The sequence below is a fragment of the Vipera ursinii genome (assembly GCF_947247035.1).
Source record: "Vipera ursinii genome assembly, chromosome: 15".
NCBI classification, from domain to species: Eukaryota; Metazoa; Chordata; class Lepidosauria; order Squamata; family Viperidae; genus Vipera; species Vipera ursinii.
The window spans coordinates 650,106-670,767 of record NC_139528.1 but is presented as its reverse complement, the minus strand read 5'-3'; the positions used below and the strand labels follow the sequence as shown (position 1 = coordinate 670,767).

At 51.6% G+C, this 20,662-nt stretch overlaps 3 protein-coding genes and 1 long non-coding RNA gene across 7 annotated transcripts; 2 read left to right on the top strand and 2 right to left on the bottom strand.

The window, feature by feature from the left end:
- Positions 1–2,581: 2,581 nt before the first annotated feature.
- CDC42SE1 (CDC42 small effector 1) lies at positions 2,582–5,344 on the bottom strand. Of its 3 annotated transcripts, none has more exons than XM_083374382.1 (4): positions 5,215–5,344; positions 4,969–5,079; positions 3,321–3,425; positions 2,582–2,816 (listed from the first exon to the last, which is right to left on the bottom strand). In XM_083374382.1, exons 1-3 carry the CDS (start codon positions 5,266–5,268, stop codon positions 3,354–3,356), a joined length of 237 nt encoding a protein of 78 aa, XP_083230508.1. In that variant the 5' UTR covers positions 5,269–5,344; the 3' UTR covers positions 2,582–2,816; positions 3,321–3,353. The 3 variants fall into 3 exon arrangements, 2 of the variants coding, with proteins under 2 accessions (XP_083230508.1, XP_083230507.1); XM_083374381.1 differs by having other exon boundaries at positions 4,969–5,082; positions 5,215–5,336; XR_014493852.1 differs by having other exon boundaries at positions 2,655–2,816; positions 3,210–3,425; positions 4,969–5,082; positions 5,215–5,336.
- An 8,514-nt stretch (positions 5,345–13,858) lies between these two features.
- MLLT11 (MLLT11 transcription factor 7 cofactor) lies at positions 13,859–16,528 on the top strand. 2 transcript variants are annotated; one of them, XM_083374602.1, is made up of 3 exons: positions 13,909–13,951; positions 14,585–14,683; positions 16,083–16,528. In XM_083374602.1, the coding sequence occupies exons 2-3, from the start codon at positions 14,675–14,677 to the stop codon at positions 16,353–16,355; spliced, it is 282 nt and encodes a 93-aa protein (XP_083230728.1). In that variant the 5' UTR covers positions 13,909–13,951; positions 14,585–14,674; the 3' UTR covers positions 16,356–16,528. The 2 variants fall into 2 exon arrangements, with proteins under 2 accessions (XP_083230729.1, XP_083230728.1); XM_083374603.1 differs by lacking the exon at positions 14,585–14,683 and having other exon boundaries at positions 13,859–13,951.
- Positions 16,529–18,072: 1,544 nt separating this feature from the next.
- Positions 18,073–20,221, top strand: LOC310647243. Its single transcript, XR_014493851.1, has 3 exons — positions 18,073–18,241; positions 18,951–19,058; positions 19,698–20,221. It is a non-coding gene; the product is annotated as an uncharacterized lncRNA (long non-coding RNA).
- Positions 20,222–20,235: 14 nt separating this feature from the next.
- Positions 20,236–20,662, bottom strand: LOC310647240 (cortexin-3-like). Its single transcript, XM_083374318.1, has one exon. It carries the CDS (start codon positions 20,543–20,545, stop codon positions 20,312–20,314), a length of 234 nt encoding a protein of 77 aa, XP_083230444.1. The 5' UTR covers positions 20,546–20,662; the 3' UTR covers positions 20,236–20,311.

The following is a 20,662-nucleotide window of genomic DNA, read 5'->3' as shown; positions in this document are numbered from 1 at the left end:
TTCCCATTGTTCTTACCTGCATGGTCACCAGGTGGAGGATCGTGGGTTCTCCTCCAATCCCAGAAAATGCCCTTTTTTGCTTCAAAGAATAACTGCTACTCTACATGTTATCTTGTTTTATATATATTCTATGCATTCATCCTGAAGCCTTTTTACTTTGTCTGGTATTCATCTCCTTTGGATGCAAATCTGAGGTTATTGCATTACAGCCAGTGAACAGCAACTCCGACTTGGCTGCTTCTTTTCAAAAGCAGTTCCCGTCCCTGATAAATTGCAAACACATCCCAGGAAAGACAGACAAAGTAGCATTCCCACGTTCTCCTGGCCAAGAAGCAAATTTAGGAAGGACCGGCTGTCTGAATTCCTGTTAAAATGCCCTCTCAAAAAAACAACAAAAACAAATCAGATTACGGTTCTCCTTTGCCATTTAATTTTGTTTTTCCAAGCATACATTACACTCTGTGCAACACGAGGGAGAAAGAAAAAGATTGCATAATTCTTCTGTTCCACTCAGCCTAGAAGAGATTTTTTTTTAAAAAAAGACCAAACCAGCATAACTCTCCCTTTCTCCCAGATTTCAGTCTCGATTGCAACATTATATTCAAATAATATATTTTCTCCCTCCTTTCACACATACACACAAATGGTAATTTTCTTGTTTGCAAAAAGAAAAAAAGATAACTTTCTAGCTAATAAAAGATAGTCGAACAGCCCAGCTATTCTTTTTCCCAAAGCAATCCTTTTTAACCCCAGACCAGCTGGGGTAAAAAAAAAAACATGGCAAAAGTTCTTTTTTGTTGTTGTTTCTTTTTAAACATTGACCCTTCAGCTAAATTTTTGGAGTGAAAAAAAGATGCTTTCCAGGTAAGTTAAACTATAGATCCCCTCATCCACTGCCAACCTTTGCTAGGCATAATGGGCTTTGCAATTCTCTGGCTTTGGAAGCCCAAAGGATTTTTAAAAATTGGTAGCCAAACAGCCGTTCCACTTTGCTTGGTCAGCACAGGAAACGAAGAAGACAAAATGGACATCTTTAATCTTACATCTAGCTTTTTTCCCCGCTGGAGAAAAAAAGGTGGAAAAAAAATCAAACTTTTTTGGCTTCTAAAGCTTTCCTCTTCGGAATTGCCCTGCTTGTAAGGAACAGAAGAGACACATAGAAAACCCTCCCTTTTTACGACCCTGTAATCCCTTAATTTGAGTAGATTTGGGGCGACTGGATGGAGCTGGAGACACAAAGAGAAAATTGTGTGGGTTTCGTTGCAGTGGGAATCAACTCGGGATTCCCAGGCTCGAGGGGGGGGGCGTCATGCGGACTCAGCAACTCCAGTTTCAGAGAGAGAATAAAGAAATGCCACAGAGAAATCTCCCACAACCTCAGATATCAGGATGCTGAAAAACATGGAATTTGAAACATATTTTTTTTTCTCCTCCAGGCTGGATCCTCTAAAAGTCTGCTTTGGCTCTCCCCTCCTTTTGAAAAACCAGGCCCCTCCTGAGCGAGAAGGGAAGCATGAGGACGCGGGAGAATCAAACCTGGGAAACAAGTATTATCGGAACGGCAAGATTTCCACAACATTGCCTCCACATTTTTTTATACAAGTCTGGCTGGAGAAGAGAGAGAGAGACACAGGAGCCATAATCAAACAGTCATGGGACTTTGGGATAAGGGTCCGCACTGAGCCTCTTCTGGACAAAACACTTTCTGTGGGATACCTTCTCCAGCCGCCTTTTACAAGCTTGCAGAGGTGTGGGTTTAATCATGGTGGCAATTTTGCCCCCATCTCCCAGCTCTCCATCTGCATTGGGGGGGGGGTGTTTGCTTCAATCCGTGAAGGAAAGGGGGGCCGAGAGCGAATTCTTCCTGGCTGTGGGAGTTTGAGCAGTGGAGCCCCTCGGATCATCTCTGCATCCCAACGTCTTTGGCGAGCTGCAGGGGGTGGATTTTTCTGGATCCCCCGCTTGGGCAAAAAGCAGAGGGGGGGGGTTCGATTTAGGACAGAAAAGTCTGCAAGGGGAAAAGCCACTCAGAGTCACTTGGAACTGCGAGATAGGCAGCAAATAGATTTGACAGGTAGACAAAAAAAAATGCCAAATCCAACCTGAACATCTAGCTGAGTACGCGAGAAACCATCATAATAATAACAACAAAGATCCCAAGCGCCGAATTGCTGTTGGGTTTTGATCCTGCTTCCTTGAAAGAATCAGCAATCGCTGGCTGGCACCAGGAAGGTGTTTTAGCCCCCCCCTGCCTCGGCCCTTGGGGAGGGGGCTGTAAGGAATCCAGAATGAGATACGCCAGCATCAGGAGGGTTCGTTCTGCAAGATGGCGTCCCCACACCTTAATAGCATCCAGAATGTCTTGTGTTGAGGCCAGGATACGTCCTTAAGAACAAAATCCAGTGGAGAAACTTCTGAAAAAACACCAGGAATAATTCAGTCTGTACGGTGGTTTCTTAGGTTTATAAAGGAGCCGAAACACGCGGAGGTGTCGTGGGTCAATTCTGGAGAAGGAATCCTCAATTCTTTGCAAGGTTGTCTGTGCAAAATGATCCTTGCTCCGCTCGCCCAGGTGGCGAGTGCCGCTGAACGAACAACACCAGAAAGAAACAGTCAACTGGGCATGTGCAGAGTGATGGATGTTGGGGCTGTTGCTCTTTCTTACGAAATTTTTTTGAAAGGATAAGTTACGCGGTGACTAATTCACCCAACGGTTTTGAGTTTGGCAACCCGTTTTGACAAGACCCAACAGGAAATTCAAGTGAGGCCGAGATGCGTTTCTTTATCTCTAAAGGTTATTTTTGTAATTAAGTAGCCTGTAAGAAAAAAAAAGAGGAGGGTAAACATGAAAGATTTTCTCCCTTTAGGTTGGCAATAAGGTATAATTATGAAAGGGGAAAACAACAACATTGAACAAGCCTTGGGAGGGAGATGCCCCAAGCACGATGGTCCTGACGACTTAAAAGACCTGCTGGCCGCAGCCAAAATGGATCCAGGAAATCTAACTTTCTGCCCCACGGGCCAGTGAGTCAATGTTCACTCGTTATTTTATTTATTACATTTTTATGCCAGCCCTCGCAAGGTGATTCTGGCAGCGTACAAGTTATAAAACAGGTAAAAATAGTTAAACCATCAACACATTAAAACTACACCGATTAAAATGTTACAGTATTTTAAAAAAACCTCCTAATTCTTCAGAGGATGCAAACCTCGGCACCACCTTTTGCGGCATCGTTGCAAATAAAGTGGCTAGTCCTCATTGAGCAGTTCCCGACGGAGGAGCGTTTCGGAGTGGCTTTTGCAATTCATTCCACACTTACACGCAAACGGACGAGGGGAGGCCCCGCGCGAGGTTATAAAATATGGGAATTGCTCCAAGGTCTTTCTCGCCCACATTTGGACCTCATTTCCTGGACGGCTCCTGACTGCAGGAAGAGGGGAAGAGAAAAGGAAGAGGGTGAAGACCCTTCCTCAATTTCCACCATAGCTTTAAGCTCCCTGCACTTAGAAATCTAGCATGTCAGGGAAAAGCACTTTCGTCTCAACTGCTAGCTTTCTACCTTCGGGGCCTTTCTGATTATAGGTTGTCTTCGACTTACAGTAGTTCATTTTAGCGACCGTTCAAACCTACAACCGCGCTGAAAGAAGCGGCTTATGGCTGCTTCCCACACTTGCAGCATCCCTGTGGCCGTGCGATCAAAATCGGGATGCTTGGCAACTGACTCGTACGTACGACGGTCGTAGCGTCCCGGAGGTCAAGCGATCCCTTTTGCGGCCTTCCAACAAGCAAAGCCAATGCGGAAGCCGGGTCCGCTTAACAACTGCGTGGCTGACTTAACTGGGAGATTCTTTTAACGACGGTGGCAAGGAGGAGCGTAAAAGGGAGCAAAATCCACTTCACCCACGTCCCACTTAGCAAGAGAAATTTGGGGCTGTACGTTGTGGCCGTAAGTCGAGGACTACCTGTACTGTACTCCCCCCAGATATACATCCCCACAAAGACCCACCGGATTAGACCACCCAACGGACTTCGTTGGACTTTGGAAAGTACATTCCACAGGGCCAGAATTAAAGCTGGCGTCTTGGCAAACGGAGCTCGTAGCAGGTCTGAAGTCCGGGATTATAAATATTCCGGCCCTTTGCCAGAGTTTCCGGCTGCTTAATAAGCAAACCCGCTGCCTAAAGAGATTCCGCCCCTCCCTTTCTTTTTTCCACCTCCCCCGCGGAGGGCTCTTGAGATTCTGGGATTCCAGAGCCCTGACGGAGAATCTGCGCAACCGCTCGGTGTGTGGGAGGTGATTCCAGGGCAGGGAAGGAAAACCTCTCCTCCACCATGTCCTTTTCCAGTTGACGCTGCCGCTGGAGAGTCTCCAAGGCTTACATTTTGAAAAGGCAGCACTTCCCTGCGGGGGTCAAATCCTGCACGGAGCCCAGCAAGCAGGAGAACTTGAGCCAGCCACGTCACGCAGGGGCTAAGACGGGCAAATGCCAAGTTTAGGATCGTGCGTGGATCTTTGGAGTGGAGGCCATCCTTTCCGAAAGAGGATTTTTAGACTTTTAGACCTGTGGACTTCCCAGAATCCCCCAGCCAGCCATGGGGAATTCTGGGAGTTGAAGTCCACCAGCCTTAAAAGTTGCCAAGGTTGGACTCCTCTGCTTTACAGGGAGAACCAGCACACACCACTCTCCGGTCCCCTTGCTGAGGATTAAACAACTTAGGCTGAAATAACCGAACCTGGGGTCCCAACCCACCACTTCAGCCTCAGATCCTTCCCCACAAAGCACGAGGACTCGATCCCCCGACCGATTTCTAAGGATCCTCAAGTTTCCTTGCTTGGGAGCCCTGTTTTAATGGCCTCTCTGGGTGGGCTCCCAGGATTGAGCAGGGGACCCCCTCCCTGTTTGGCCCAGCTTTGCTCTGGAAGGATCCGCAACTTCCCCGGAATAAAAAATGGGCGAAAGCCGTACCACGGCGGGGAGGCCCTCGTTCACCATGTCGCCGGAACCGATGTGTGTGAGGTGGACGAAATTCATGGGCTCGCCGATCATGCTGCGGTCAATCCGCCGTCTTCTCCTTTGCTGCTGTGGAACATGGAACCGTGGTGAGGGGAGAAAAGGGAAGACCTCGCCAACCCCAGCGAGGACCTCCGTGCCCGGCAGGCACCATCCCTGGGCCGGGAAACCTAACCCAAGGTGGCCCGAAGGAGAACTCACCGGCTGCGCCTTCTCCACCACACAGCAGCCCAGTTTGTGCCAAAAGTCACTCATGGTGAGAGTCGCTCCCAGCTTTCTGCCCGGCGGGGGCCAACGACCTGCAGACAGGCAATGAGGACCCCCTTGTCTCCCCTTGTGAGCCCAGAGAGACGTTCAGATGGCGACGCTTGAAAAGCACCTTCGGAAGAAGGAAAAAAACAAGCTCAGAGGAGGGGGGGTGCGGGGGGGAGGGGAAGGAAAGATAATGAGGACAAGACTGAAAATTAGGGGAAAGGGAGGAAGGAGGAGGAAGAAACAGCATGAAATAGAAAATGGAGGAAAGAAGAAAATGATTACATCAATAACTAGATCTCTTTTCGAGGCCCCCTGGACTCAGCGGGGCTGGGATGGTCAAGCAGAGGACCGTTCGGCCTCCGCAGCCCGCAAAGGCCGGAGATGCTGCTGCCCAAGTTTGCAAACCACTTCGGGGAAGGTGCCCCATGGATCCCCCCAGCTTCTCTCTTTCGAAAGACGGCCTCAGCTGAGGAGTCACCCTGCGTGGTGCAGACGCGCCTCGGTTTCCTCTCACAAGGCGGGGGGGCCTCAAGAGGAGGAATGGTTTTTTAAACAATCATTTCAGATAACAGGAAACCACAAGGAGTTTCCATAGAAGCAGACTAGGGGCATTTTAAAAAGAAAATTGCACAAACACAAACGCACAAAGCCTGCACTTCCTCCTGGTGAATTAACCTCGCCGGAAAGTCTTTGTGGAGGTCACCTGTTCACGCTTTTCTTTTGTGTGTGTGCGTGCGTGTGAAAGTGACGACAACCCTTTGGGAAGTTCAGTTGGGAGAGATCTGGAAAGACAGGCCCCGCCTGCTTCCGCTGCTAAGATTGGAGGGGCCCCTGGAGGGCATGAAGACTGACCCTCCCTGCTCGAGAAACAAACTTTTGGGGACCATACAAGACACGCCCACCTTTTCCTAGCAGCCACACCGAGCTGGCTGGTCAACACCTTTTCCCAAAACCTTCCAGCCCTGAGTTGCCTGGTGGTCTCTCGTCCAACCTGTCTTGGTCTTCCCAAGAGTAGCTGCCATCCTTCTTGGGGTCCAAGCAGATTGGCCTCCTGCCCTGCACCCTGGGCCAAAGGGAAGACCCTTGAAGCAAGAGTTAAAGGGGGGGGGGCAAATGCTGGGATTTTTCTGCCTTTGGGGATCTTTTTTTTAAAAAGGAAAAAAAGGGGGATTTGGTTTCCCAGAAGAGAGGAGAGACGTGGGATCTTCCTGATGTGGGCTGGCCTGCTGCCAGCTCCCACCAGTAGCTGGTGAGACCCCCATCAGAGGCAAGAAGCATGACGGGCACAAGGATTCAGGCCAGACAGCCGCCCGGCCAGAAAAGATGACTCAGCAGGCCAGAAAAGGTGACTCAGCAAACGACGGAGGGCTGGGCAGCTGGGGTGGAGGAGGGGCAGAAGAGGGCTGTGCAAAGACTCTCACGTCATTTCGACCTTCCCAGGCATCTTCTGGCGGACAAGGTCGATGGGGACACTGGGTTGCCATAGGGTAACTCAGGGCTCCGCAACCTTGACCACTTTCAGACTTGTGGACTTCAGCTCCCAGAATTCCTCAGCCAGCTATGGTCAAGGTGGCAGAGCCCTGGGCTAAGTCAATCAAACAAATAATCGAGAAAGTGATTAAACCTTGAACGATCACTAAATGAACAATTCCGTAAGTCGAGGACTGTAAGAGAGAAAGAAGCACGGAGCCTGGAAGAAACCAGCCAAATAAGGGATCTGGATGGGCAGGGAAGGCCTTGCACACGCTTGTGTAAATTGGTGTGCCTTTGCAGCCTCTCTTCTCCGCCTGTTGCAGCAGGAGCCAAACAACCGTTCTGAGCATTTGGGGCAAGACCCAGCCTGCCCCAGACGTCGTCAGTGGAGGAACGATGCAGCTTGACTCACCCTGACTCACCCCCCCCCCACCTGGGCCAGCTAGAACCGCCGAGAAAGCAGGAAAAAGCGGAGAGGACATTCCCAGAACTTTCCCACCCTCCAGCCGGAGAGGGGAAGAGCACCCAGGGCCCCAAAGTGCACGGGGGGGGGAGTGGCTTGCCGTGTGCCGCTGACGCAACTTGAGGGCCGAAGATCGCTTGCTTCAATGAATGGATGAGCATGGAAGAAGAGGGTGGCTCCCTGCAGCTGGGGGCTTAGACTACAGGTCCCATCCTCCCCATGCAGGGCCAGATGTGAAGAGGATCCGGGATGGTCGTGCCTTTGTGAGAAAAGTGACTTGCCCTCATTTTCTGGGATGTTTTTGCAACTTCCTGGTCTCCTTTCCTGCCCTAGCCTCTCCTGGTGGTATCCTTTCCACCTACAACTTTGCTCCGACTCGTGAAGTCTTCAGGACGCAGCTCCCCAGAGCCTTGCCTTTATCTTCTTCCAATTTTGTTTTTCCATAAAAACATCTTCCCTGTTATATTTAACCTCTAGACTTTGCACGTCCCCAAATAGCTCTTAGGCCATCAAGCCAAATCTTCCCAGTGTTTTGCATAGGGCGGCCAATCAGGTGCCAGCACAGCATGTGTTCAAACTCACAGGGTGTCTCTGCGCACACCTGCCAGCAGCCGGGTTTGAGAAGGGAGCCGCCGTGACCAGCCAACCTTGCAAAAATTTGCGCGCCGTTTCGAAAGGAAGTGACAGGGTCCTGTGTGCAGCTGGAGAAGGCTGTGATTTTAGTCGGGTCTGTGGCCTCTTCACATCACGAGGGCTAGAAACGTGAAGGACTTTTGGCTGGGCAAATTAAAAGAGGTGGGGTTTTGGGGCACCAGTGGCCGCCTGCAAATCGCTTTGAAAGGACGATTTATCCCATCACGTTGGGATAACATGCCCCACTCTTGATCCACTGTTTTCAGCTTGCAACTATGCCCAAACTGAAGGGGCAGAAAAATCAGAGTTAATTATTTACCAATCAGACATCCAGAAAATGTAAAATTTCTGCCAGGTGAATTCCTGTGTTTCCTAACCACCGTGATTCACCAGAGCCAGTTCTTAGAATATTCTTGACATCAGCCTAGAAAAAGTTGGCCACAACTGCCTTTTGTGATGTTTTTACAGCTTCCAGGTCTACGCCACAACCCTGGCATCCCCTGGTGGTCTCCCATCCTCGTTCAGGTTCCACCCTCTCCTCCTGGAGCAATCTTGCGATTCAACAAGGCCTGTGTCAATCCATTTCTCCTGCATTTGTGTAATAGAAGACCAAAGGGAAATCCTGTCGCAGCTAAGCGAAACATCGAATATTTTCCACCAGGAAGGTCTTTTTTTGGCTTGATGGTATCGTTGCCCCCCACATCCCAGATAGCTCAGAGCACCCAGCCCCACACTTTCTCTTCCCCACAGCTGTCGCCGTTCTGCGTAATTTGTGCGTTACGTTTCCTTGAAAGCTGTTGCTACCGAACCGTCCTGTTGATAAATCCGTTTCCCTTTTTCAAAAACTGGTTCTTAGAGGCGTTTTGCAAAACAGACTCTCCTTCACCCCGCTTCTCCAAGCTGGTACTCCCGAACAACCGATGGGGATGATGGGAACTGGAGTGCGCTAGGAATGCCAGCACAAAGCAACTTCCCAGCAACGGTGCCAAGAAAACGGGATGGCCAGAGGAAGCCGGGGACGAGAAGTGAGGCTTTGTGTCTTCTCCAGGCCACGAATCCGCCGTCGCTTTGGTGGGCTGCCACTCTCAGCCTGGCAGTGCCACCCAGGCTTGCGGGATGGGCAGCGGCAGCCAGACGCCAAAGCCTGGCTCAGGACGGATGAGACGTAGTCCCTTTGCGACGTGAGAAGATGCTCTGGAGAACACCACGGCTCGGAGTGACGTTTCTCTGGATTTGCTCCGGAAAAAAAATATATCACGGGCAGTGTGGGGGTTTTCTGGTGCTCCTGAGGCATCTTTCTTCCCCGGTAGCAAAGTCTGGGGTTATTTTTTCCCTCGCCCGGCTGGCGTTATTGTTTCCCCGAGATTTATAGGCTTTTTTCACAGACCCATTGTGAGCAGCGAGCTCCCTTCCGAAGGCCGTTTTTTTCCCACGGGCCGGACGCCAATTCCAAGGCCTGCAAAGGATGGCAGGAAGCCTCCCGCCACACAGAGGTGCAAACAGAGAACCTCCACGTCAGGAGAGAGTCCACCTGCAAATACCAGCCTCTGCCTCTTTGTTTGCTGGCAGGGAACCAAGGCCCGAAGAGGGGAATTTTCTGTCCCGGCTGGGAAAATCTCTCAGGCCCGTTCCTCTCCAGGGCTTTCCTGCCAGGTGGAGAACCAAGCTGTGCCACTGTCCCATATCCAATGCCCGCCACCCCTTTTCTGTGCAATGATTTAAACAAGGCTGATTTTAATGCCGGCCGGTGGCATCCAGCAAGCTGCTCCAGCCAGGAAGCGCCCAGCCTCCCTCATTGTGCAGAACAAAAGGACCCTTTGTTGCAGATTGCGGCTCGAAGGAAAAGGGCCTTGAATCCCATCTGGGGAGGGGGGAGAATTTCCTCCGAGCAGAGAAGAAAGGATTGGCGGCTGTCTGGCCCTCCCAGCGGCTGGCCGGCCAAGTCCTCTTTGCCCCCTGGTTATGTCACGGGGGCAGCCATGTTTTCTCAGGAGCTCTGGAGAAGCACTTTGCTCTCCGAGAGGTTTTCTGGCTAAAGGTTGGGTTTGCTGGGAGTCCCCATCCCAGCACAAACCAGGTCTGACTTTGGCTTACAAGCTAAGGAGAAGGACTCAGCCAGCAGTCGGCTAGGACTGTCCAACACGCCAAGCTAGAATTCATGGTTTGTAAGTCAAGGTTGTTGTTGGGGGTAGCAAATTGGAGGAGGAAGGAGGATTAGATATGTTGGCCAGCTTGAGTTATTTACAAACTTCATCAAGATTTGGGAAATGCCAAGGATACGTTGTTAAAAATTCTGTTTCAAATTGTAGCTCAAAGTGAATTTCGAATACACAAATAAGAAATTAGTAGCTGTGCCAGTCACAACAATGGACAAAAACTTCCTGTCTAAGAAGGAAGGACTCTGAGACTGGCTTGCAGCAGAGTATATGATGAAGTTTGCAGTGGAGACCCCTGAACCCTTGCACAAACATGTAAACACATGTAAAAGAGGACACTTCCACGCCTGCGTGAGGTGGGTTTGACCATGCAGAGGTTGGATGCAGAGAAAGGCAGGGCAGTTGGACAATTTGGGAAGATTTCCTTGCAAAATATCCATTAAGACCTCAACACACACACACACACACACAACTCCAATGATAGCATTTGGGGAAATCACATCACCCCCTTTTCAACTCTGAACCTGTCACTAGAAAGGTTTTCCTTTCCAGCGCCAAGACATTACAGTTTCTTTTTAAAATCTATTCTTCCGAAAATCAAAGTTTAATTTCTCTGCAGGTGTGTCCAGCCTTCCTCAAAAGGAGGCTGCAGCTGGAGAGAAGCCGGGCTGAAGGGCCAACGGGGGTGGGATTGTGGGGGGGTGTGGGCAGTTGAGTTCTGCGGAAGGAGGCCTGTGTGGCCCTGAAGAGCTCCAGCCCAGCGGTTCCCTCTCTTGAAGCCACCTGAATGGGGCTGCTTCCGAGTCAGGGAGGAAATGCAGAGGGGTGGAGGGGGGAACATAAGGGTTAAGCAAAGCATTAAACTTCTTTAGGAGACTTCTGCAAGTCTCTTTCCAAGAGGGGGAAAAGACAGATGTTTGGGGGAAGGAGAGGGGGACAGGCTGGGGCTGGGGGGTCTGGATACACCCCCCTGATACAATATAGGTCCTTGATAAAATAACAGAGCAATGCACAAATCGCAATTGCAGTCAAGAAGTTGCATTCGCACCTCTGCCACTCTGCAAACTTTTCTAACTAGAAAGAAACCGGGGCACCAAGGTGGGTGCTTGACTTCCCCAAGGTGGGGGTCTCCTGAAGGACCACAGGGCCCATCTCCCCACCCGTTGGGCCCGAGTCCTCCCTGTGCTTTCCAGCCATTAAGAACCAGCCATAAGGGAGGGAAAAATGAGATTTTTACATTCAGCCAGTCTCTTGGAAATCCCTCTCCCTGTGGCACAAAATCAGCCCTCAACAAGCTAACCTTGGTGTGTGTGTGTGTGTGGGGGGCAAATAGGTTTTTTCACCTATTAATTGGATTTTCACATTGCCAGTGGGCTGGGAAACCGAAAGCTTTTTTGGCCTTGAAAGCATTTCTCAAACCATGCTGGCTTTCCTTTGGCCAAAGTGCCAGTGGCCCCAGCTGGTGGGCAACACCCAGAAGGAAATTCAAGCATGCTTTGAAAAAGTTGTGGGGGAGAGAAACAGCCCCATTTCCGGCCTTTTCCTATCTCCCCATTTCTTCAGCTGGGAGATTGGAACCGGTTTTCCCCTCCCCAAGGTGTCAGTTTTTAAAAAAAAAAACAACTAGATCTTTGCAAGGCAACAGAGTCCCAGATGAATAGGGCCTTTCTTCCCCACTGGAGGAAGCAAAGAAGAAATTAAAGGCCTGAATCAATGGAACTCTCCTTTCTTTCTTTCTTTCTTTCTTTCTTTCTTTCTTTCTTTCTTTCTTTCTTTCTTTCTTTCTTTCTTTCTTTCTTTCTTTTCTCTTTTTCCTTCCTTCCTTCCAAAGTGCTAGTCTGGAGAAAGAAGCCATTCCAAAGCCAAAAAGGACACTGTTTTTCTAAAGGGAATTAAAATCGCCTCCCCCCCCCCCCGCGCCTGTCTCGCAAAACGTGTTTGCCCAAAGAGGCAGGGGGGGGAGGGAAGGAGGGTCGGGAGAAACCTCAGGTGCGGAAGAAGAAGGAGGGGCTCACCTGAACTTGAGAAAGAGAAAGAGAGAAAGAAAACTTTGGGGGTCCGGAAGAGTTTTGCGCAAAGTTGCGAAGAGCTTTGAAGCCCCGAGAAGGCTAGAAAGCCCAGCCAGGGTCTCCCTCCCCACCAGGCCCCCGGCCGGTCCCCAGGCCCAGAGCGACCTTCTCCCCTTACCTGCCCTGCTGGGGGTCCCTTCTCCCTCGGCCGTGCCTCCTCCTCCTCCTCCGAGCGCCACAGCAAACCCACATGGAAAGTTCTCTTTCCGTGGGAAACCAGGCTCCGACCGCCTCCTCCGCCCTCCTGCTGCCGCTGCTAGAAGGAGGAGGAAACGCTCCGGAGGATTTCAACAGGCAGACCGAGGAACAACGCCCCCCCCCCGCGTCCTCCCCCCCCCCCCCGCGATGATTCAACCCACACCCGTCTCCGGACTCGCCGGAGCGGCTGCTGCCAACTCTGGCCGGCTCTGGGCACTGCAGCCGCACGGCCGGAGGCCTCGCAGATGTGGCCGGCTGGGGGGGGCTGGGGGTGCCCATCCTTGCTGCTGTGTGTGTGTGGGGGGGGTATGGTGGCTTTGGGGCAGATGGGCTGGGCTACTGCGGCTGCCAGCCCCAGGTGGAGGTTTTTAAGAAGACACTGGGCAGCTCTTGGCCTCTCTTGCTTGAGCAAGGGGTTGGAGTAGAGGACCTCCAGGGTCCCCTCCGACTCTGTAATTCTTTTAATTTCGACCCAGGGGTTGAACCCCACAAAATTGGGGAGGCTTTTGATGCTCCCCGTTTTCTTCTCCCTCCGCCCCCCAAATTAATACCTGGATTCCAGGTGGACGGAGGAGACCTGGGAAGGGAGAGGGCAGCCGAGAGGCCGTCTCTGTCGTACTTCTGATGCAGCCCAGCCTGAAAGCCGCAATGACCCCACGGCCAAAGGATTGGCTGGTGCGTCAGGACACATTTTTAGGAACCGAATTGGCCCTGCCAGGCGGAGGATCCCCAGAGTCTTTGGGGAGGGGGGCTATTAAAAAAGAGGCTTTTGAGGGCTCTTCCCCTTAGAGAGAGGGGAGGGGAGGACCCCCAAGGGGAAAAAGAAGAAACAGGAGATGGACGCAAGGTGCGTGCAGGTAGATACGCCTTGTGCACCTCTGCCCTCTTTCGCCAGGGGCGGCCCTTGACTTACGACCACAACGGAGCCCCCCCATTTCTGTCCCTAAGTGAGAGGATCCTTAAGCGAGTTTTGCCCCCTTTTATGACCTTCCTCACCACAGGAGTGAGGGGAATCCCTGCAGCTATTAAACAGGGCGTGTAAGTCAGACTACCTGTGCCACGCTTTCAGACTAGACAAGGCTTTTCCCTCACCCCTGCCCCAAAGCCTTTGAGCTCACAAACTGGGCAACAGGGAGTTCCACAGGCTAATTTTTCACTGGGAGAATCAGGACCGACCAGACTTCAGCTGCCTCACACTCAGATTGGCAGGTGACCCCCTCCCCTCGTGGGAGAGGGCAAACCAGCTGCCCACCACCCTTTCCCCAACCTGCCCCCACTCTGTTCTTGGAAGCCACACCAATCAATGCCTCCTTCTCCAGAGACCTCACACACACACACACAGCTCAGACGTGCCCACCCTCCAAGACACACACACACACACACACACACACCCGTGCCCACCCTCCAGACTCCTGGCTGCCTCCTCCATTCCCTGGAAATAGCCCTTCTAGCTAATCCATTGGCTCGGCAGCCGATGGGGGGGGGGAAGGACCCACCCACCAGTGAAATCTCTTTCCAGGAGGGGCTGCATTGCAGCAAGAAAGGAGGGGAGACGGACACGCCTGGCATCCCGCCCCGCCTCCCGCCCCCCAGCCAAAGGCAGACAGAGGCATCTTCCCGGCAGCATCTTCTGCACCTCAGAGACAGACAAACATCATTGGGGCTCTTCCCCAAATCCTGCTGACAAGGAGGTAAGACTGGGGAGCAACAGACACACAAACGCTTGGATGAGAGGCTGGGGGGGGGCATTTATCTATTCCACCTTAGAAGGGTGGAGTTGCTCAAAAGCCCCAGGCTTCAGCTATTTTATTCTACCATGTAGATACATGATGCTGTGTTATACTTATTTCTGTTGCCAGGTAATGTAGTATTTCTATACATGAACAAGCAATGCTGTATTAAATTTATTTCTAGGTTATTCCCAGCCAGCAAACCGTGGCCTAATGTGATTTTATATGATATAATATTGAACATTAGATTGTATTGTTATACCAGTACATGATGCTATCTATCTATCTATCTATCTATCTATCTATCTATCTATCTATCTATCTATCATTTATCTATCCATCCCTGTCTCTATCTATATCTGTCTGTCTGTCCATATCTATCTATCTATCTATCTATCTATCTATCTATCTATCTATCCATCATCTTCCTTTCTAAGTGATTTGTGCTTAGATTGTAAGCCGCCCTGAGTCTTCGGAGAAGGGCGGGATATAAATGGGATTAAAATAAAATAAAAATAAAAATAAGTTACTATAGATCGAGAAAATCCTGACACAATGCAATATATAATTTCATTTCATTTTCCTATTTCTTAGCAGCTGAAGCCCTTGTAGAAAAAAGAAAAGCCAGCTTCTTCCATCTTATCAATTTCAGAGGGCTGGAACATAAATAAATCTGATGGAGACATGAGCCCCGTAATGCACCTTTTAAAACCCCAAATCTCAGTCTTTTAAACATGTGCCTTGCATACACCTTGTCTTGTTTTCTCTCTCTCAGATCAGTTGGGGGAACTCCGTCCCCCCTTCCCCCAAGGGAGAGGGGATTTAAAACATTAACCATTCCCCGTCTCTTTCCTGTTTACTGGGCAGGGTGGGTGCATATGTCTTCCTTTTAATATTGCCAAGTCATCCAGCCATCTCTCCGCTGCCAGGAGGGGTCACATAATTCTCCAAAAATGTTTCCAGCGCACAAAAAGAGGAATGCAAATATATCCCCCTCTGTACAGGCGGCTAAAGATGCTATATTTAAAGAGGACAGATGTCTGGGTAATTTCATACGCGCCACCGAGCTCCTTGTCCACAGCCTGACCATCCTGGGTGAAATAAGCCCCGCCCAGATGGTTCAGAGCTGCTTGGAAAAGGCTTCATTTAAGGCCAGAGGATGGCTGGGCGTTTTAAAAGGCTTTTGCTGAGGAAGGGAAGAGGGAGTGGGCAGAGATGGCGGTGGGGAGGGGTCCCCTGGGGGATTGGCACAAAAAAGGGGGGCCAGAGGGCCAAAGAAAGAGACCTGTATCGGGTGTTTGTGTGTGTGTGTGTGTGTGTGTGCATGTATGTACAAGGGAAGAGAGAAATAATTACTGCAGAAAAATGTGTCACCCAGCAAACAAGAGAGACCTTTCTCTGCATACACAAGAATGCAAGGAGGAAGGTGGGGGGGGAAAGATGGGGGGGAGCAAGAGAAAAGTGAGGAAGGGGGAACACCCAGGGCAGGGCTGCTCCATTTTTGTAAGGGGGGGGAAGCATCCTTTTTAATATTTTTCTCACCGAGGACTAAGATCCTGTGAGAACAAAAGAAAGACTGCTTTATTTACTGCAAATTTCAATCCTGACTTTCCTCTAAGGGGGCATAATAGTTTTGCCTCCACAGCAACCCTGCGAGGTAGGCCACTTGGCCAGTAAACAGGGGAGAGCCTGACCTGGCTCTCCCTGGTGATTTTTTCTCCCAGGGGGACCTAACCCTCACATTTAACAGCCGTTGCAGCACCCCCAGGGTCAGGTGATCGAAATTCAGAGGCTTAGCCACTGACCCGTACTTATGACAGTCGCACAGTGTCCCCCTTTTGCGACCTCCTGACAAGCAAAGTCAATGAGGGAACCAGGTTCACTGAACAACCATGTGACCGACTTAACATCTGCGGTGATTCACTTAAGCACTGTGGGAAGAAAGGTCGCAAAAGGGGGGGGGGAAATCCCTTCACTGGGTTGGGGTCCTAAGCTGAGGACTCCCTGTATTAGCATTGAAATTTCAAAAAAAAAACCCAAACCCCACTTTAAAGCAATAACGCCGCCTTCTTCCTGCTTTTCCTCCCCCCAGGAAGAAATGAGGGACACCGTGAACACCCAGTATGGTTCCTTCCTTTACTGGCGAATGCCCATTCCTGAGCTGGACGTCTCCGAACTGGAGTGTTTGGGCCTGGCCGACCTGGCCCTCTTCAAGCCCAAGTGGGGCTACGGCAGCCTGGTGTCCGAGCAGAAGACCCCCAGGCCCCCGGAAGAGGCGGAGGGTGCCCTGCTCCCCTTCAGCAGCTTTAACTTCTGGAGAGCCCCCATCGCCAGCATCAGCCCGGGGGACTTTGACCTCGTCTGAAGCCCAGCCGAGGGTCGGAAGCTACTAATTTTTTTTATTATACCCCCCCCACACACACACACTGCAGTGTTTCCCGTGGGGTTTTCTCCCTCCCCAGACTCCTGTGTGGTTCCTCTGTGCCGTGTTTGCGCTTTCCCGAGTTGATGTTTCTGAACCATTTGCCATAAAACAAAAGTGACTCTTCACCGTTTGCCAAGACTGTATCTCTCCCCCCTCTTGTTTCCTCCCCACTCCCTGATCTGCCAGGGTCCAGGTCCAGGAGGATTAGGAGAAGGAATTTCACACACACACACACACACACACACACACACACCAAAACAAAAATTATTCCTCCTTTCTGTGCACGCAGGGCTGATCAGCCACTGGGGTTAGCAACTGGCGCTTTGTGCCCCAATCCGGCCTGCAAAGAAAGATTTGGCCCATTCAGTTATTATTATTTTCCTTTGATTGGACATCTCCTGCCAGCAGGAAAAGCATACGTTTTGATTTAAAATAACCAGAAATTGTTTATTCGAGTGGGTGTAAGTTTTGTAGAACCTTCTCTATTTTTTCCTGGAAAAGGAAGGAAACGGCAGAGAAAAGAGGAATTAAACATTGGAGGGAAGTGCATGGAAGAAAACTGGGCTGTCCCTGTGATGGGGCAAAGAAAGAGATCCGATTAAAATAAAAAAGCAAGCTTTTCATGTGGGGGGGGGGATGGAGGGGGAGGGGAGGTGTCTGGTGTTCCTCCTTTCAGAAGGATCTGAAGGATAGCCAAGAGGAAAAGGGCCTTTTCTGAAAGGTGAGTCTTGGAAGGGAGAACATCTGCAAAAGGAGGAAATGAAAAAGGGGCTGATGGGCGTGAAACCAATCGGGTCCAATTGCTCGAAGGTATCCAGAGGCTGTAGAAGCGGCTCCAGCTCGGGGCGCAGGGTTGAGTTGGAGACCCATGGTGCTTTATTCGCTCCGTTCTCCAGAGAGGGGAAGTCGAACCGTAAACGGACACGGTTCACACGCACCCCATTCCTGCAAATTGAGCCCCGTTTTAAGACCAGGGTCAGGAGCACCAGAAAGAGGCAACGGCGACGCTCCTGGCCGCCGATCCAGCCACAAAGTAGGGTTCCCCTGGGAGCAAAGAGGCCCCAGGGTCACACCCACCATCTGGCTCCAGGAGGGTCCTTCGGGTCTCAAGCAGACGCGTGTCACCGCGGCTCATCCGTGCATTCGCGTCCTCCAGGCTCGGCATCTTCAGCGTGTGGCTTGGGGCGGGGTGGGGGTGGAGGAAGGACCAGATGGAGACGCGTCGGGCACTCCCGGGTGGGGTGGGGGCGGCTGGGGAGCATGGGTGCGGTGGTCCAAACCCTTGGAAAAGGGCTCAGCTCTGAAAAGGCTCGCCTCCAGTGGGGCGTCTCTGAACTAGGGCTGCAGTTCCCGTGGCTGGGGATGATGGGAGTCATAGTCCAGTGCTTTGGGGGCGAAGGGGGCTTCTTTGGAGGGAACCAGGATGATGGTTTTTAGGCTTTTTGTGCTCCCCCCCCTTACAACCAATACACACGTACACAAGCCCAGTTGTAGGCTTTATTGGTCTGACCATAGAGATGCCGAGGGAGGGAGCGCCTTTTTTAGGGAACGTTAAAACGCGGTCGGCCTCGCCCTGCCATAGAGAGGAGGGGCAGAGCGTCCTCACCCGAGCCAAAGCGACTTCCTTTCCGCGGCCGGAAGAGCGTGTGTTACGCCTTAAAGGTTCCCCCATCAGGGATACTTCTGGGTCTACCGTTTTTCTCTCGGTTGGGGGAGCGGCTTGTCGGTTTGAAAACGCCCCCCTTGTCGCAGCCCCATCATCCTGAGCGCGAAACAGGCTGCTCCGGCCACGAGGAGGGTCTCCCCCCCCACCGCCGCCTCCCAGGGTGAGTCCGGGCCTGGGTGGGGGGAGGATTAAAGGGGTCTGGAGAAAAAAGGACCTTTCCCCGCTAAAGTCGGACTACAACGCCCACCCTCCCCACTTCCTGGACTACTGCACTTCCCATCATCCATTGACCAGCAGTACCAGAAATCCTGCGGCCCCCATCATCCCCTCTGTCGGGGCCGGATAGGCCTCCTTTTTGAGTGGTTGAAATTAAAAGAATAACAGAGTCGGAAGGGGCCCTGGAGGTCATCTATCCCAACCCCTGCTCAAGCAGGAACCCCTATTGCAGGGTTGACCAAGCTTAGTCACTTTAAGGCTTGTGGGCTTCAATTCCCAGAATTCCCCAGGCAGCCATTCATGGCTGGCCAATGAATTCTGGGAGCTGAAGCCCACAAGTCTTAAAATGACCAAGACTGGACACCCCTGTCCGATACCCATCCCACTCCAGACCAATGGCTGTCTGGTCTCCCCTTAAAAACTCCAGTGATGGAGCACCCACCACTTCCGAAGATTTAAGCCATCCTTGTCTTTCTTGCTAAGATTTTGCAGAGATGACAATGCCAGGCCTAAATGCCTTTTTCCACCTGTGAGTAGGGGAGGCAGAGGAGGCGCAGAGACCGGGCACTGACCTCCTCCCCCGACCCCCAGTCCAAACCAGTGATATTTCTCTGCCCCCAGATGTTTGAAACCATCTGTTCTCTTGTATAAAGATGTCGCTGATAGACCCGGGGAAGAAGTTCCTAGAAGCAGCCTGCCGAGGCCAGGATGACGAAATCAGGCTGCTGATGGCCAACGGAGCCCCCTTCATCACCGACTGAGTAAGTCCAGGGTGGAAAAGCTGAGGAAGTGGGGAGGAAGGCAAGGCAGGGACAGCAGGACGGTGCATTTCAGAGATAAGATGGAAAGAAGTTCTCTCAAGCGGATTGCTCCCTCTATGGAAGAAGGGAACGAAGAAGAAGCTTTAAATAAACAAGCTTTAGAATAATACAACTTTTTACCTTCGTAAATGAGGGAAGAAACAAGGCCTTAAATTTCTTGCAAATTGCTTGTGCTTTATTTCCACCAAGAGGTCAAGACACTTTTCTTTTTTTAAAAAAAGCAGAACCTCGTCACATTGCGTGCAAATTGCCCGCTGCTTAAGCCCTCGTGGGTAGTTTGCTGGCGTGAGCGGCGTTAACCCAGATTTATGCCAGGCAGACCGCTGTTCTCAACACACCCTGTTTGCTGGCTATCAAAATGCGGAGTTTGTGGTCTCGTTTGTTTGCAGACCCCAGCAAGGTAGACCAACTCGAAGGATGGCTGGGCATTGTAGTTCAGCCACCTCTGAAGACCCAGCCCAGCGTAGAGGGGCGCAGAGAGGAGGGGTCCGCCTCCATCTCTCTCAGGATTTGGCAACTAATTTATGGTGGTCGGTTGGGGGATTGTGGGGGTTGACATGCAGACTGGGATCCTTGCAGCCTTCCAGGACGGCCCATTCACGATTGTGAGCGTGCCAGCAGGGAAGGAGAGAGGCAGAAGGCAGCTGCTCTGGAAAGCCCGCCCTGTTTTATTGAAGCACGCAACACCCTCCAAAGAGACCCCGTCCACCTTTGCCCGAAAAGTTGTGCCTTGTTGGTCCTTAACAAGGCAGGATTCGCACGGGGTGCATTTCCCCACAACGCCCTTGTCAGCCATAAGTTTCCCCCCCTTTTTTATGGTGGTGAAATATTCCCCAGGCATCCAATAAATTCTGCTTTTCAAATAGGTCTATTTACAGGTGTGTTTGTTTAGGAAACACAAAGATCTTTTAGAGGTTAAAATATTCGTGTTGCAATAAGCGCACCTCTCTTTCCTCTCGCCCAGCTTTTTTTTTGGGGGGGAAACTCACGCTTGGTTAATCAGACGCTTACCTGCCTCCGTTCCTCCCTAAGCTACAGAACCTTTGCCCTGAGCTCAAACCAGGATGGGCAGAACCTCCCGTCTCTGCCGGGCCCAAGCAGGTAGACTGCCCCCGTGCGTGGAGCTTCCACCAAGGCCTCCGTAAGCCAGCTTGGGCTGGCCATCTCCACTGCGGCCTTCCCCCTCCCCCCTCTCAGGCCAGGCGGTAGTCCAGCATGTCTTTCTCCACGTAGTCGCTCCAGCTGGAGGAGGGCATGCTCCGGTAGGGGTCCAGGAGGATGCGGAAGCAACGGACGATCAGCACCGCCAGGAAGACGAAGAGGAAGAAGAGGAAGAGGAAGGTGGCCTTCTGCTCCAGGGAGAGGGTGGGGTCGGGCCGGAGGGCGCTGGCCAGAGCGGGCAAGGAGCTGCCCAGGCTGGTGGCCATGAGGACCAGCGCCCCAGCGAGCAAGTGGCCGGCTGTCCGCAGCACCACCTGGAAGGGGGGCAGAGACCCTGTTAGCAGGGGGTGGTCTCTGCACCAGGAAATAAGAGTAGCCCACGG